Source organism: Lactuca serriola, chromosome 6 (assembly GCF_051521515.1).
Source record: "Lactuca serriola cultivar US96UC23 chromosome 6, Lser_US96UC23_V15, whole genome shotgun sequence".
In the NCBI taxonomy this organism is placed as follows: domain Eukaryota; kingdom Viridiplantae; phylum Streptophyta; class Magnoliopsida; order Asterales; family Asteraceae; genus Lactuca; species Lactuca serriola.
In genome coordinates this window covers 54390587-54405808 of record NC_136413.1, presented here as the reverse complement: position 1 = coordinate 54405808, position 15222 = coordinate 54390587, and the positions used below count along the sequence as shown (strand labels likewise).

Genomic DNA, 15222 nt, shown 5'->3' with positions numbered 1-15222 from the left:
TTTGGTTACCACACCAAGATAACATATTCATAGAAATTTCAACCAAACTTTCAATCTTACAAAGAGGTTGAAATATCAATTTTCCAAAATCATCTTTCTTATTTCGATTATAGATTATAGAATTCCATGTAATAAACCCACCTTTCAATAATAATCCATAAAATTGCTTTTCATTGACTTTGTATTTGACATCTTCAATTATCACGATCCAAGAAACATAATCCAAACATGCCACCTTTGATCAGTTAACAAAAAATATCACAAAAACTTGGATATGCTAGAGAGAGAAAATGATTATGAATGAAATCTCTAGAGAGAGAAAGTGATTTCAAATTAATTTCTAGAGAGAGAAAGCAAAATCACATGACTTCTAGAGAGAGAAAGTGAAAATCACATGAATTCTAGAAAGAGAAAGTCGAATTTGAATGAAGAATGAAGAACAATTCGATTTCTAGAATCCAAACATTCTTTAAGATGAAGAACTTACAACAATTTGAGATTCACCAAATCATGTTGTCATCATGGATCAAATTCTTGAAAACTTCAAGCACACTTTAAGAATACCCGCTCTGATACCAATTACAGTGACCCGATTATGATGACTTATGCGGAATTGTAATGATCAAGTGAATCTAAAACAATAGTGAAGAACACACAATGTAAATAATCTCGTTTTAAGCTCTCATTAGATCTAGTAAGCTATTACAAAATGGGTTATGTAATAATTCTCTCACTAGACAAATCTCTCAAAATGGTTATTACATAACATGGGAGCCACTCACTTCCTATTTATAGGAAATGTCAAATTCATTACACATCACTAGAGGGTAAACCACATCCAATGAGAACTTTTTACCCTAACATAAATAATGGTCGAATATATATATATATATATATATATATATATATATATATATATATATATATATATATACACACACACAATAGGTTAATATCAGAAATTGTTTTAAATAAGTCATGAGCTATTTTAGATAAGTTAAAACCCACTGACTTATCAAAAACCTTTTATTTAAGTAAATAATCATTTTTAATTTTAATTTATCAAAAACACTAACATTTGCTTATTAGCGGTGTCAAACCATAATAAACTAATACACACATTAAGTAAGTAATCCCAAACACCGGTTATATATATATATATATATATATATATATATATATATATATATATATATGGGTGGGTTCAATATCTAACCAAATAACATCTGTAATGACCCAAAAATTCATTACTAAAAATTTCTTTTTTAAAACGTTACTTAAACCACATCCGCCAATCCATAACATAAATCATAACATAAAATCGAAGTGTTAATTCAAAACATATTCTTATTATCAGAGTAAAACATCCCATGGTGACTAATCAATGGTGTGTGTCATGCGATCACCCCGAGCTCTTCCCTCAGCTACTGGAAGTACCTGAAACCAAAACTGAAAACTGTAAGCACAAAGCTTAGTGAGTTCCCCAACCTGCCACATACCATACATAATCACATACTGTAAGCATTGGGCCACGCCCGCTACTTCGAGCCTCGCCCGCTACAACAAGCTCCGCCTGGCTTCGAGCCCCGCTCGGTGTACAGATTTGTTTCTCTTAGGCCCCGCCCGCTAACATATACTAACATACAATCATATCATAACACATAAACTGGACATATACTACTGGATTCCTGTTCTAAGGCCTCGCCTATCTTGGGCCCCGCCCCTGACCTGTTACTGATGAGTCATGGAACCCCACCCACGCTCCAACTGATAGTGAGATACGGGCCCAGCCCACACTCACTCCCTTCCTACTTTGGGCCTCGCCCCTGCTCTGCTGCTAATAAGATATGGAACACCGTCCACACTCTGCTATTGGTGAGATACGGGACCTCGCCCACACTCACCTCCCTACCAGGTACATACATGTATCACACAGACAACAAGTATAAACTATCATGGAAACCGTTCCTTGGGCACCCGCCCACTAATCATTGGACCTTGGTCCTGATTATCATACTAGCATACAGTGCCTAGGGCTAACCCCCAGGTTTTCCTACTCATAACTACATGGGTCGGCATTGTAGCCGTAGACCCATCCACACAAAGGGAAAACTCACCTGCACTGCTGAACTTTGCTGATAGCCCTCTGCTACTAACTGGAACTTCCCCGATTGCAGCTTCTTCGGCTCCCCGAGCTACCAAGATCATAATATCACTTAGCGCAATATTATAGTCACTCTCAGGGTAAAATGACCATTTTACCCCTACCCCATAATGGTCCACAACTAGGGCCTAAAACATAATATAAAAAGGTCCAACACTAGGTAGGCTTCCCAAGCCCATTATTGGCCCACAGACACTGACTCCTGATGGCCCACTAAGTCCCAAGGACCTATAGTCCAAAACACAGCCCACACTGAGGCCCAATTGCTCGAAACCCAACTGGCAGAATTACGTCGGCCGTACACCAATGTATGCTTAGCATACAGGCTTGACGACGCGTATGTTGGGTGTACCTGCACATACGCTCAACGTAATACCCTGTTAATCCCACTTTATGTTAAGTGCTTAATACCTCGATTCAGAAGCTACAAACTCAGATCCAAACCTTATTCCATGTCTTAAGCCATAAAGTCACTGACTTGGTGACTTTATATGGCCCAAACCAACTCAAACTCCCAAAATAATCTTCTACTTCCATAAAGGGGACTAGATCTCATGCATGGACTTAATAGGACCATAAAGGTTGGAACTTTATTGTTTGTGGGACTCATATGACTCTAAGGGAGGCAACCCTGGTCTTAGAAACGTGCTTAAGTCTCAAAGACCCAATCTTGGGACCAAAAAGTCCATAAAATTGAACTAAAGGAGATCTAAGAGATTAATCATCAAGCTCAAAACTTTTTACCTTGAAGAGGTCCGAAATGAAGCACTTATCCCAGATCTACAAGCTCTAGCCTCCAAGGTTCCTCCTTGCCAACCTTCTTCTTTTCTCTTCCAAGATTTAAACCACCAAAAATGGGTTCTCCAAGGTCAAGATCTCACAAAATGAGGGTAGGGACGTTCTAGGGTTTCTTCTGAGGTTGGGGAGGCTGAAATGGGGTTAGGGTTGAAGCCAACATGTCCTTTATATAGTGCTCAACCCAAAATTAGGGTTTCATGACTTTTAGCGTACGCTGGGCGTACCTCCACGTACGCTGCGCATACGCCTTGAACATCCGCGACCAAGTTGCCCCATTACGATGGGCGTAACCCAAATTACGCTGGGCATACCCACGCGTGTTCCAAACATGCATGCATGGCCTTCCATGCGAACTTTTCTCCATAAGGGCCATTATTGCCAAATCTTCAAAGTGTCATAACTCCTTCATTCTAAATCCGTTTCTGATGAACTTTATATCCACGGAAAGGTGGAGAGAAGCCCTACGCTTCTAACAACACGCCCCGGCTCGAAACCTTCTCGAATAATACCTCTAAATTTCATAAAGGACTAAAACGCCTCTGGCCTTGGCCTCCGAAATCCATAAATGAATATTCTAGAACAGTGCATTACAACATCACTTAACCACATAACCACTTAGTGACCATTAGATTAGATTTAGAACAAAAGGATATGGTGGTCAAAACCATTGTAACTGAAAAAATTTACTGTCGGTTATGCAAAATCAAAATTAAAATTAAAAATCAATAGTTTGGTGTTGTTGATACCCAACACTACTAAATTCAATCCGTAAAATCAAATATGAAATCCATCCACTATCTAATGTTGCTTCAACATAATTTTTGAAAATCTACCCACTATACAATTCTTCAATCCATTTTTATATATATGAACATATGTTAATATATGAACATGAACCTCAAAACCAAACAGATTACAAACTATTTTATACCAAAACAACAAAGGAAAGTTAGAATGAAATACATCAGGGCCTAATAGCTAATGATTTTAGAAACACCATAAGAACCTCAATTTCATATGTCATATAAATGTGTAAAAGAACCTTTTTTTCACCAATGAACATATGTTTATAAGTGAATATTTATAATAACAAATGAAAATGAGAAAATATGGAGAATAAGATGAAGTTTGGATGGAGAATGAGATGAAGATTGTATGTAAAATCCAGTGCTATAAATCTATGTTACTAAATGAAAAAATGTTCATAAATAAACATATGTTCATATATGAATATAAGTTCATATTTACATAGCCTTTGTTTGTAAATCCTAGCTTCATAATAAATCAAATACCACTCAGTTATCTTCATCTCCTCTTGCTTTCCTCCATTGGTTTTTCATCAAGTGCAATTCGCACCTCCTATCAATCTTTGATGAATGTATGGTTTTTATTTGAACTAAAAAAAATCCAATTTTAATATTTGTTTCATAATGTAATGTTACGATGCATAAACAGAATAAACAATGAAGTTACCTAAAATTCAAATATTGAATTTGCCAAATTTCACCCATCTTCGTTTTCAACAAATCCTCTCTACACCAAACGAAATCTTCGTTTAAGTCCTTATCATCCATGGAACACCACAAAATAGTTTAACCATTCAGCATAACTCAAAATAACATATTTCCTCTCCAATCGCACTTGAAACACTCTAGCTCCAAAATTGACCATAAAAGACAAAAGTCAATAGGCAATTCCATGGTTGACGAGTTCAAAACAACCTGTTTGTGTGATGAACTTGATAAACAAAATCATGATCCTCCGAAAAATTAAAAACATTTGGTTCTCGAAAATCAAGTTTGGGTACGTTCTGGATCTTTTGATTTTGACGAGGAAACGCCCAATATGGCAAGACAAGGTCAAGTACATGAAGCGAACGAAGAAACTTAATGATTATCTCATTATTTACGATGAAGGATTGACAATTAGAGGCCATTGTAAATGTAAAGAAGAAAGACATGATGGTTAGTTATGGTGGTGTAGAACTCAACATAGTGGTGTTTGGCTGTGATGATTGTAAAAAGCGCCAAAGCTCGCATCGATTGAACTTGTAGAGCTCATGATGATATGTTCTTCCATTAGATAGACTCAGAGATCAAATCAATATGCTTACAAAATAAGATCCGGTGCAAAAGAAAGATTTTGGGATTTCAATCACCTTTCGATTGTAAAGTGAAATCAATTTGGGTAGCTATGGTTGAAAATGGTGATCACATGGTGGCATGCAAAATCGCCATTATAATCTTATATCTGTTTGTCTCCGTAGACAATAATGTATAATCTTATTGTGTACCCTCTTAATGTAAATCGTTGATATAAAAATCTTAAGGTTATAAAATGGTTATGTAGTTAGATAGTTTTATTTGGTTATATTTTGAACTTCTCTCTCTCTCTCTCTCTATATATATATATATATATATATATATATATATCATACATACTTATAAAGCTATCATTTTTTCTTGAATATCATGCATTTGAAACCCCAATTCTTTTTTCTTTTCACCACATTCATTTGAAACTCCCATGACTTTTCAATTTCTTTATAATAATAATTATAATTAGGTAATTAGGTTAAATAAATATCAAATCTAAAGTGTAATCATATATAAATTAAATTTCAATATTAAAATAATATTTTTACTTCTACTTATAAAATTATGTTTTTTTTTACTTTTAACATATTATACTTAATTTATTAGTTTTAATATATTGTTGGATGTAAACCATTATCATTTTAAATGTATAATTTTTGAACAATTTGTATAAAATACTTAAATTATTAATTAAAATATAACATTATACGCTCAACTTAAATATAAATTTTATTTAATTTAAACAACCCAAAAACTATTTTTTAAATAGTTAAAAGTGATAAATTGTAGTGTCTTTCTAATAATGATTGTAAGTTGGTTAATAAGGTTAAATAAATATCAAACCTAAAGTGTAATCATAAATAGACTAAATTTCAATTTTAAAATAATATCTTTACTTCTATTTATAAAGTTATGTCTTTAAATTTTAACATATTATACTTAATTTATTAGATTTAAAATGTTGTTGCATGTAAACCATTATTAGTTTAAAGCTACAACTTTTGAACAATTTGGACAAAATACTTAATTTGTTAATTTAAATATAACATTCCAGTGTCAACTTAAATATAAATTTCAGTTCCACTAGAAAAACCAAAAAATATTTTATAAATAGTTAAAAGTGATAAATTATAGTGATAAATGCAAAAACTAAACTGTAATATCAGTTTAACTAAAATATTTCCTAAATATATTTTTATAATCGTTAAAAAAATTTCAAATAAGTATCTTAAAATAACTTATAATAACAATAGTTAAAAATAACTATTGTTACCTTTAAAATCAAAAAAATAATGTTTGATGTTTTAAATAGTTATAATGATAAAAATTAAAACATTAACCAAATAAATTTTAAAAAATTAGTTAACAATAACAACAACTACAAATAATATTAAACCATATATAATATTTAATTTTATTGATGTGTAACTCGCGGGTAGAAGTCATTCAAGCGATTGAGATTATGACGTTATAATAGATGTATATATTATCATATAATTCAAAATAATCTATATATTATATCAAATTAATATACAAATTATTATATCAAATTTAAAAACAATGTTAGTGTTATATTTAAAAAATATAAATTTGTAAAGACTTCAACTATATAGGTGTTTCTGTGCATTACAATGTCAACTCAAATATAAATTTCAGTTCCATTTAAAAAACTAAGGAATATTTTGTAAATAGTTAAAAGTGATAAATTGTAGTTATAAAAGCAAAAACTAAATTGCAATCTCAATTTAACTAAAATATTTCTTAAATGTGTTTTAATAATCGTTAAAAGTTTCCAAATAAGTAGCTTAAAATAACTTGCAATAACAATAGTTAAAAACAACTCTATATAAATGATTATATTGTTGCCTTTAAAATAAAAACAATGTTTGATGTTTTAAATAATTATAATGATAGAAATTAAAACATTAAGCAAATAAATTTTAAAAAATTAATTAACAATAAAAACAACTATAAATAACATCAAATCATATATTATATTTAATTTTATTCATGTATAACTCGCGGGTAGAAATCATTTAAACGATTGAGATTATGAAGTTACAATAAATGTACATATTATCATATAATTCAAATATAATCAATATATTATATCAATTTAGTATATACAAATTATTGTATCAAATTTAACAACGTTATTGTTATATTTAAAAAAACATATATTTGTAAAGACATCAACTATATAGGTGTTTCTGCGCAACGCGCGGGTATTCGCCTAGTAACTCTTATAAAAGAGGTCATTTAAATCAGTATGGTTCAAGATAAATCATCTATCTTAAACCATATTCATTTGAAACTCCTACATTTTAATCTTATGATAATTAAGTACTTAATTAATTGAAATATTTTTCCTATATAATAAGATTCTTTCATGTTTAGTTACTCACAATGAAGGAAAGAATTTGAATGATGAAATATATTTAGGAGAACTAGAGGCGGATATGATAATCAAGTTTTTGAAAACCTAAAAGTTATTTGGGTGATTTGTCGGTTTCGATTTATATTCATATATTTTTCATTCTACTTTCTTTAGATTTCAAGAAAACATTTATAGTTGTATATTTAGAGGCACAAGAAAAACGCGACTCTTCAAATTTATCTGTTACAACTAATTAAATATGTATTCTCTTAGTTTGTAAAATCTTATAAAATATTTCTTATATGTTTCTATCGTTGGATGTGTAGCTAATATAATTATATTATTGATGAATATTCAACACAAATGTATATGATTAGAAAATTTGACAATATTATGAGGTGTTGAATTTCGATGTAAAAAAATGCAAAATAAATTCATCAATAAATTTTAATTATAAAATCATCATAATTACTTTGTGTCGTTTTGATATGTTATAAGCATTTTTTAATAATAGATACATATGAGACATTCATATAAGATGGTCATGTAAATAAGAGAAGATGCAAGCTAATTACAATGTTAAACATCATATAAAAAAAATAACAAAATATTAAACTTAAAGAATAGTGTACAAGAAAATAACACAATATATATATATATATATATATATATATATATATATATATATATATATATATATATATATATATATCAATTTACAAATTGTATATCTTACGTATTTTGATTCATAAACAGATGTAAACTCTCCATAAATATGTTAATCTAACTCAATAATAAATAATTATACACTTATAAATATTTTAACTAATTTTATAAGTAGGTTTGTAGTTTTTTATGTAATATTTTAATTTTATGCTTATATAAAATTATATACTATTTAAAAAAAATAGTTGATTTGTTATACTAATAAACAAAACATAAATACATTTTCTATAATGAAATACCTTAAACATCCATCAATTATGTATTGTCAAATAATTTTTCATTGATTCATTAAAACTCGTTTTCTAGAATACATAGAGTATATATAGAAAAAATATATATACACAAAAATAAGTTACCACAAAAAATTCAAAATTATATAAATAACATAATACTTATTTTTTAATGTAAGAACAGTTTCATTATAATATAATTGTACATTAAATATTCATGTTATTCATTTAATTAATTAACCACATTTTAAAAACTTAAATCCTATTTAATTAAATACCATAAATATCAATTAAATATTATAAGTGAAAAAAAAGACTTTTAAGTTGTAGTTGTTTAATGTTGAATAACTCTTAGTTGGAATTTGAAGAGTTATAATATTAAAATAAAAATCCAGTAGAATTAATTAACTAATAAATTATCGGAGATACACAACCTTAGTTTTCAATATGATTATTGTTTGATTAGGTTCGTTGGGCATTTGGTTGATATAATTAGAAGAATATAATTATATTATTAATAAATATTTTACTCAAATATATATGAGTGAAATGAGTGAAAGAATATGATAATATGACGATGCATATTATTTCAATATAATAAAAAGAAAATGCAAAGAATAAATGGTTTTAAAAGTATTTTGTAACTCTTTAATCGTAGTAATAAGTGGTTTTTGAAAGTAATTAACAATAATAATAATATAAAACAACATAAAGTTCTAAATTAAATTACATTACCTTAAAAACAATGGTTAATATTTTATACTTCCTCCGTCCTAAATTGATAGTTCACTTTTGATTTTTGAAGTCTTTTTTCTTCAATTTTGACCTTAAATAGTTTTATTTATGTTATATATTATTTGATAAAACTTTTAACAATGAAAAAACATTTAAAATACAATCCATTCATATATTTTGCATCAAAAATTGTCCATCAAAAACAAAAATATTTAAGATCAAAGTTGAAGAAAAAGTACTTTAAAAATCAAAAGTGGACTATCAATATGGGACAGAGTTAGTATTATCATCATCATGATCGAAACTAAAAGAGGTCAAATAAATAATTTTTAAATTGATTAATTATAACAATAGTTAAAAGTAGCATTATTTTTAAAAATATTTACAATTGCATGTCAACTTAGTATAAGAAATATTATTTCATAATTAATATCAAATAACAAAATCATTTTCAACATATAATTTTCAAAATTATAACTATATAATATTAACATGTGCAACGTATGGGAATCTGGATAGTATATCAATTTAATTTAGTTATTTTTTATCTGTTCAACAGGTCATCTGCTCATGTGGCGTGCCAAGCTGGAAGAGATGTTGATGTGCCATGACGTGGCAGCTAATATAGCATGTCATGTAGGACCAATTTTGTATCTTTAAAAAAAAACATACTTTTCAAATAAAAGAATGATGGAGGGCCCGAACTCACAACCTTGATATGGTAAAAGGTGTGTTTAGAGAGATAGAGGTCACGAGTTCGAGCCATTTATCCTTCTTTTCTCGGAAAGAATATGGTCCTTTTTTAAAGGTTATAAATCGGAGATGATCTGTTAATATATATATATATATATATATATATATATATATATATATATATATATATATATATATCCGGTAAGAAATTTTTTTTGGTAGGAAAGTAAGAAGTTTTTTTTCTATATATTTTTTTTACGAACAAAAGAAATGAATCACTAGATGATTCATTTGTAAGATGATTCACAAAAAAAAAATTCCCAAAAAAACATCTTTATGATTCATTTTTAAGTAAATTAAGAAAAATTTACTTTTGTGATAATTTTAGTGAATAACAATAAAATCATTGTATAAATGAATCATCGAGATGTTTTTTTGAGAATTTTTTCTTGTGAATCATCTAATGATTCATTTTGTTTGTTCACGAAAAAAATATTTAGAAAAAAAAACTTCTTACCTTCCTATCAAAAATTTCCTTCTTATTTGATCTTGACTCTCTCTCTCTCTCTCTCTCTCTCTCTCTCTCTCTCTCTCTCTCTATATATATATATATATATATATATATATATATATATATATATATATATATAAAAATTGAAGATAATTGTTGGTTTCTTGGAATTTCCAATTTAAAAAAAATATATATTAAAACTTAATCGTTAATTTTTTCAATTTTTTTAAGAATTCTCTTTTATTTAAAACATTTCCATTTTTATACTATATATGAATGCTATTTTAGATTGTTGTTTTTCATATATTTGAGGAATGCTCTTTTTATCTACGGAAACATGAGTGCTCTTGTTGTTAGTGTTGGTTTCTGTTGTATATATAACTATTTTCGATTCTTATGACAAGGAACAATCCTATCTTTTCCTGAATTTAATAAACCCAACATAGAATAAGGTTAAAAGAGCATATTTTTTTAGTATTCAACAAGATCCATGTTTAATTTCTTTATAAACATTCCAACCCATCTCTCTCTTTCCGCAACAAGAATTAACCCATTCACAGTCATCTCCGATCTCCCATGGAAGCTCTCATCACTCCATTATCATCCCATCCGCTTTCACTTTACCAGAAACCTTCTTCTTCATTCTCGCCATTAACAACCTCCCCTCTCTTCTTCCCTAAACCCCACAAACATCTCCGTCACAGAATTCAAAACAGCAAGTACGGCAACTTCCTTGATTTGATCCCAGAAAACAAATCCGACCCGATTAAATTCGACATCAATTGGCTCGATCCATCTCAAAAACCACGACTCGACCTCATCGTAATCGGAGCTGGTCCAGCTGGGCTTTGTTTGGCTGAAAGAGTTTCTCGATATGGGATCCGGGTTTGTTGTGTTGATCCGGACCCACTTTCCATGTGGCCTAACAATTACGGGTCTTGGGTCGATGAGCTATCAAGCTTAGGACTTGAAGATTGTTTTGATAAAACATGGCCCATGTCTTCTGTTCATATCGACGATCATAAAACCAAGTATCTCGATCGGCCTTATGGTAGAATTAACAGAAAGACGTTGAAGATGAAGTTGCTTTCAGGGTGTTTATCAAATGGGGTTAAATTCCATAAAGCGAAAGCATGGAAAGTTAATCATCAAGAATTTGAATCCTCCATTGTTTGTGATGATGGTAGTGAGTTGAAAGCAAGTTTGATTGTGGACGCAAGTGGTTTTGCAAGTTCTTTTGTGGAATATGATAAGCCAAGAAACCATGGTTACCAAATTGCCCATGGGATTTTAGCAGAAGTTGAAGAACACCCATTTGATCTAGACAAGATGTTACTCATGGATTGGAGAGATTCCCACTTAGGAAATGAGCCTAATTTACGCGTAAGCAATTCTAGATTCCCCACTTTTTTATACGCGATGCCATTCGATTCGAATCTAGTCTTTCTAGAAGAAACTTCTTTGGTTAGCCGGCCGGTTTTATCTTACAAAGAGGTCAAAACAAGAATGGTGGCAAGGTTAAGGCATATGGGTATTAGAGTAAAAAGAGTGATCGAAAGTGAAAAATGTCTGATTCCAATGGGTGGGCCACTTCCAAAGATTCCCCAATCGGTGATGGGGATTGGGGGAACTGCTGGACTAGCCCATCCGTCTACAGGATATATGGTGGCCAGGACGCTCGCTCTAGCCCCAATTCTGGCCGAGTCCATTGTTGAGTGTCTTGGTTCGACACGGATGATTAGAGGTCAACCGCTTTATCATAGAGTGTGGAATGGGTTGTGGCCTATTGAGAGGAGATTAACAAGGGAGTTTTATACATTTGGAATGGAGACACTTTTGAAACTTGATTTGGAAGGGACAAGAAGCTTTTTTGATGCTTTTTTCGATTTGAATCCGGAATATTGGCATGGGTTTTTGTCGTCAAGATTGTCGATTATGGAACTTGCTATGTTAAGTTTGTCATTGTTTGGACACTCATCGAATTCATCGAAATTTGATATTGTTACAAAGTGTCCGGCTCCTTTGGTCAAGATGATGGGCAATGTAGTACTTGATTCCATTTGATTTGGACCATTGTTAATCAAATGATTATAATAAAATTGCTAGAAAAGTGGGTTTTATGTTTTTAATATAGTACTTTTATCTTTATTGTTTGGAGCCATGAATGGGCTCGAGAACACCTCAAATTGATACCTTTTGTTCTTTCTTGATTTGTATTGTACAAGTTTCATACTCCATAAGTCTAACCTTGATATGTTTTGTATGAAGATGGTTAAATCATTCACCAAAAAAAAAAATCTTGTGAGCCAAAAATTGTAACATAAATCTATTTACATATAATCATGAAAACTTTCTAATTGCAAAGGATAAGTTACCAAACATCTTTTCTTGTTTCAAAGACTTTGAATAAGATTACTAATTTCACCCATAACATATATTAAACATTGTGTTTTTACTTCAAAGTTACACAACTAGCATTAACTTTAACCATTTTCTTACAACTAATTATCTTATTTTGATTGCTGACTTTTGAAATAACAAATTTAAAACACATCCAAACACTTACTATTTCAATTTCCAAACTTATTAGTCATCAGATTGAAGTGGAGCAAGTTTGTAACAACTACTCATTAATTCTTTAACCAATCCATCATATCTTTATATGCATATATACACCCCAACTCCATTACCCAATTTCCAAAAAAAACTTTCACTATGGATTCAAGTCATTCAACCAAAGAAACCGGCGATATCCCAATCCCAATCACCGAGTCAAAGTCATCAAAAAAAACCCCTCCGGTGGCGGCAGTGTCAAGGTGGAAAAAAGCTTTTGCGGCCAAGAAAACCGCCCACCAGCCACCAGTGTCAAGGTGGAAAAGAGCTCTCGGCATTCTCGACTTCATTCTAAGGATCTGTGCCATTGCCACCACTCTAGCGGCGGCAACCGCCATGGGCACCACCAACCAACAGCTCCCGTTTTTCACCCAATTCTTCCAGTTCAAAGCCGACTACACTGATCTCCCCGCTTTCACGTAATCTTTTTTTATCTCATGGGTAATTCAGTAATTTCACGTCTTGTTTCTTCTCTCTTGACAATCATCTTGTGTGATTCACAGGTTTTTTGTGATTGGAAACGCCATGGCTGGCGCCTACTTAGTTCTCTCATTGCCATTCTCTATAGTCTGCATCGTTCGTCCACATATCATAGGAGCCAGGTTGATGCTCCTCGTTTTTGACACGGTATTAATTAAACTTTCTTTTTTTCTTATTCGGTTCAAGATAAATCCTCTAAATGTTTTATAATTGTTGGTTTTTATTCGTTTTTTTTTCTTTGAACGTTTTCAAATTGTCAAAATTGTCAGATAGCGGTGCCTTTGATCACTGCTGCTGCATCTGCGGCTGCTTCCATAGTCTACTTGGCACACAATGGTAACTCCGATGCAAACTGGGTGGCGATTTGTCAACAATTTGATGATTTCTGTCAGCGAGTCAGCGGAGCTGTGGTGGCTTCTTACATTGCAGCACTGATTTTCATATTTTTGGTGATTGTTTCTGCGGTGGCTTTAAGGAGGAAGTAAGTGAAGACTGTGTGGACTACTTACATAGTTACATACGTACTATGATTGTGTTTCTTTATGTTGTGTTCTTGTGATCAAGAATTGAAAGGGTGGTTCTGTAAGTTGATGTTTGGTATAGTATATGAATCTGTTTAATTTAAGTTGTCATGATCACCTCTACAAATATTTATTCTTTCGTAAATTGTCATCGTAAATTTACATTAGTGGTGATTGTTTCTATTCATTTAAAGAAGACTTTGAAATTCAACATGACAAATAATTTAATAAACATGTGTAACTATGATCATATAACAACGGTTGCTATTTTTATAAGACATGGAGTTGTGATTCCGGTCAAATATTTCGGACCCAAAAAACTTATAAAAATATAAATAAAATAGAAAAAAATATCAAAAAACCATCACTACAAGAATTAAGTCCTATGCAGACCACCTCTATACGAACAACTTAAGTCGTCGGCACTACCGATGACATGTTGTCGGTATAGAGTGACTAAATTTTTTTGACCTAAGACTATATAGCGACGATAAGTCGTCGGTATACCTTAAGCGGGAAAGAAAAATTTTACATGGTTTCCTCAAAACGTTTGCCAACGATACGTCATCGGTATAGTTTACGCAAAATATATTTTTATTTATATATATTCCATTTTGCAGAAAAAGGAAACAACGTCGGTTTGGGTTGGTTATACAGACGACAAATCGTTGGTATAGAATGATAGCGATCCGCGTCATATCCATGTCGACTACAGACGACTTGTCGTATGGAAATATATTTGTTATTTATTTTTTTTTAATTTACGAAATGGAGAAACGGCGTTGTTTGACTTAACTCTATACCGACGGCATGTCGTCGATATAGGGTTTTAAGTCATTTGCTTCCTTCGACGCCCTTTCATTTGCGGCGCTCACCAAAACTCTCTCTCTCTCTCTCTCTCTCTCTCTCTCTCTCTCTCTCTCTCTCTCTCTCTCTCTCTCTCTCTCTCTCTCTCTCTCTCTCTCTCTCTCTCTCTCTCTCTCTCTCTCTCTCTCTCTCAGCGATATTCCGTTCAAACGAACTCCAACCACTCGTCTTCACCGCCGACGACATAGGTAGGTAGCTTGTTCAATCTTTCTTCTCCGATTACCCTCTTTTACAGTTCGATTTTGAGATTTTGGGTTTTTTTTCCTGTTTTTGATTTGTGGCTTGATAGGGGTTGTCATCGGAGGTTGGACCACCTACAACGACGTCTATTGCGACGTTCGGCCAACACATTATCCATTACAGGTAAGGTTTTTGATTTTTGATTATTTTTTTTTAATTCTTGATACGGTT

At 31.4% G+C, this 15222-nt stretch overlaps 2 protein-coding genes across 2 annotated transcripts; both read left to right on the top strand.

The window, feature by feature from the left end:
- Positions 1 to 10756: 10756 nt before the first annotated feature.
- LOC145058449 (capsanthin/capsorubin synthase, chromoplastic-like) lies at positions 10757 to 12459 on the top strand. The gene has a single exon (XM_079006355.1). It carries the CDS (start codon positions 10907 to 10909, stop codon positions 12392 to 12394), a length of 1488 nt encoding a protein of 495 aa, XP_078862481.1. The 5' UTR covers positions 10757 to 10906; the 3' UTR covers positions 12395 to 12459.
- A 567-nt stretch (positions 12460 to 13026) lies between these two features.
- LOC145058048 (casparian strip membrane protein 1-like) lies at positions 13027 to 14089 on the top strand. The gene is made up of 3 exons (XM_079005967.1): positions 13027 to 13362; positions 13447 to 13570; positions 13693 to 14089. Exons 1-3 carry the CDS (start codon positions 13046 to 13048, stop codon positions 13906 to 13908), a joined length of 657 nt encoding a protein of 218 aa, XP_078862093.1. The 5' UTR covers positions 13027 to 13045; the 3' UTR covers positions 13909 to 14089.
- Positions 14090 to 15222: the final 1133 nt, after the last annotated feature.

Excerpts from the sequence above, each read along its gene's own strand:
- LOC145058449 (XM_079006355.1), top strand. The coding sequence starts at position 10,907 with ATGGAAGCTCTCATCACTCCATTATCATCCCATCCGCTTTCACTTTAC.
- LOC145058048 (XM_079005967.1), top strand. The coding sequence starts at position 13,046 with ATGGATTCAAGTCATTCAACCAAAGAAACCGGCGATATCCCAATCCCA. Across the intron at positions 13,363-13,446 it reads ACTGATCTCCCCGCTTTCAC|GTTTTTTGTGATTGGAAACG; the intron begins GTAATCTTTTTT and ends TGTGATTCACAG. Across the intron at positions 13,571-13,692 it reads TGCTCCTCGTTTTTGACACG|ATAGCGGTGCCTTTGATCAC; the intron begins GTATTAATTAAA and ends CAAAATTGTCAG.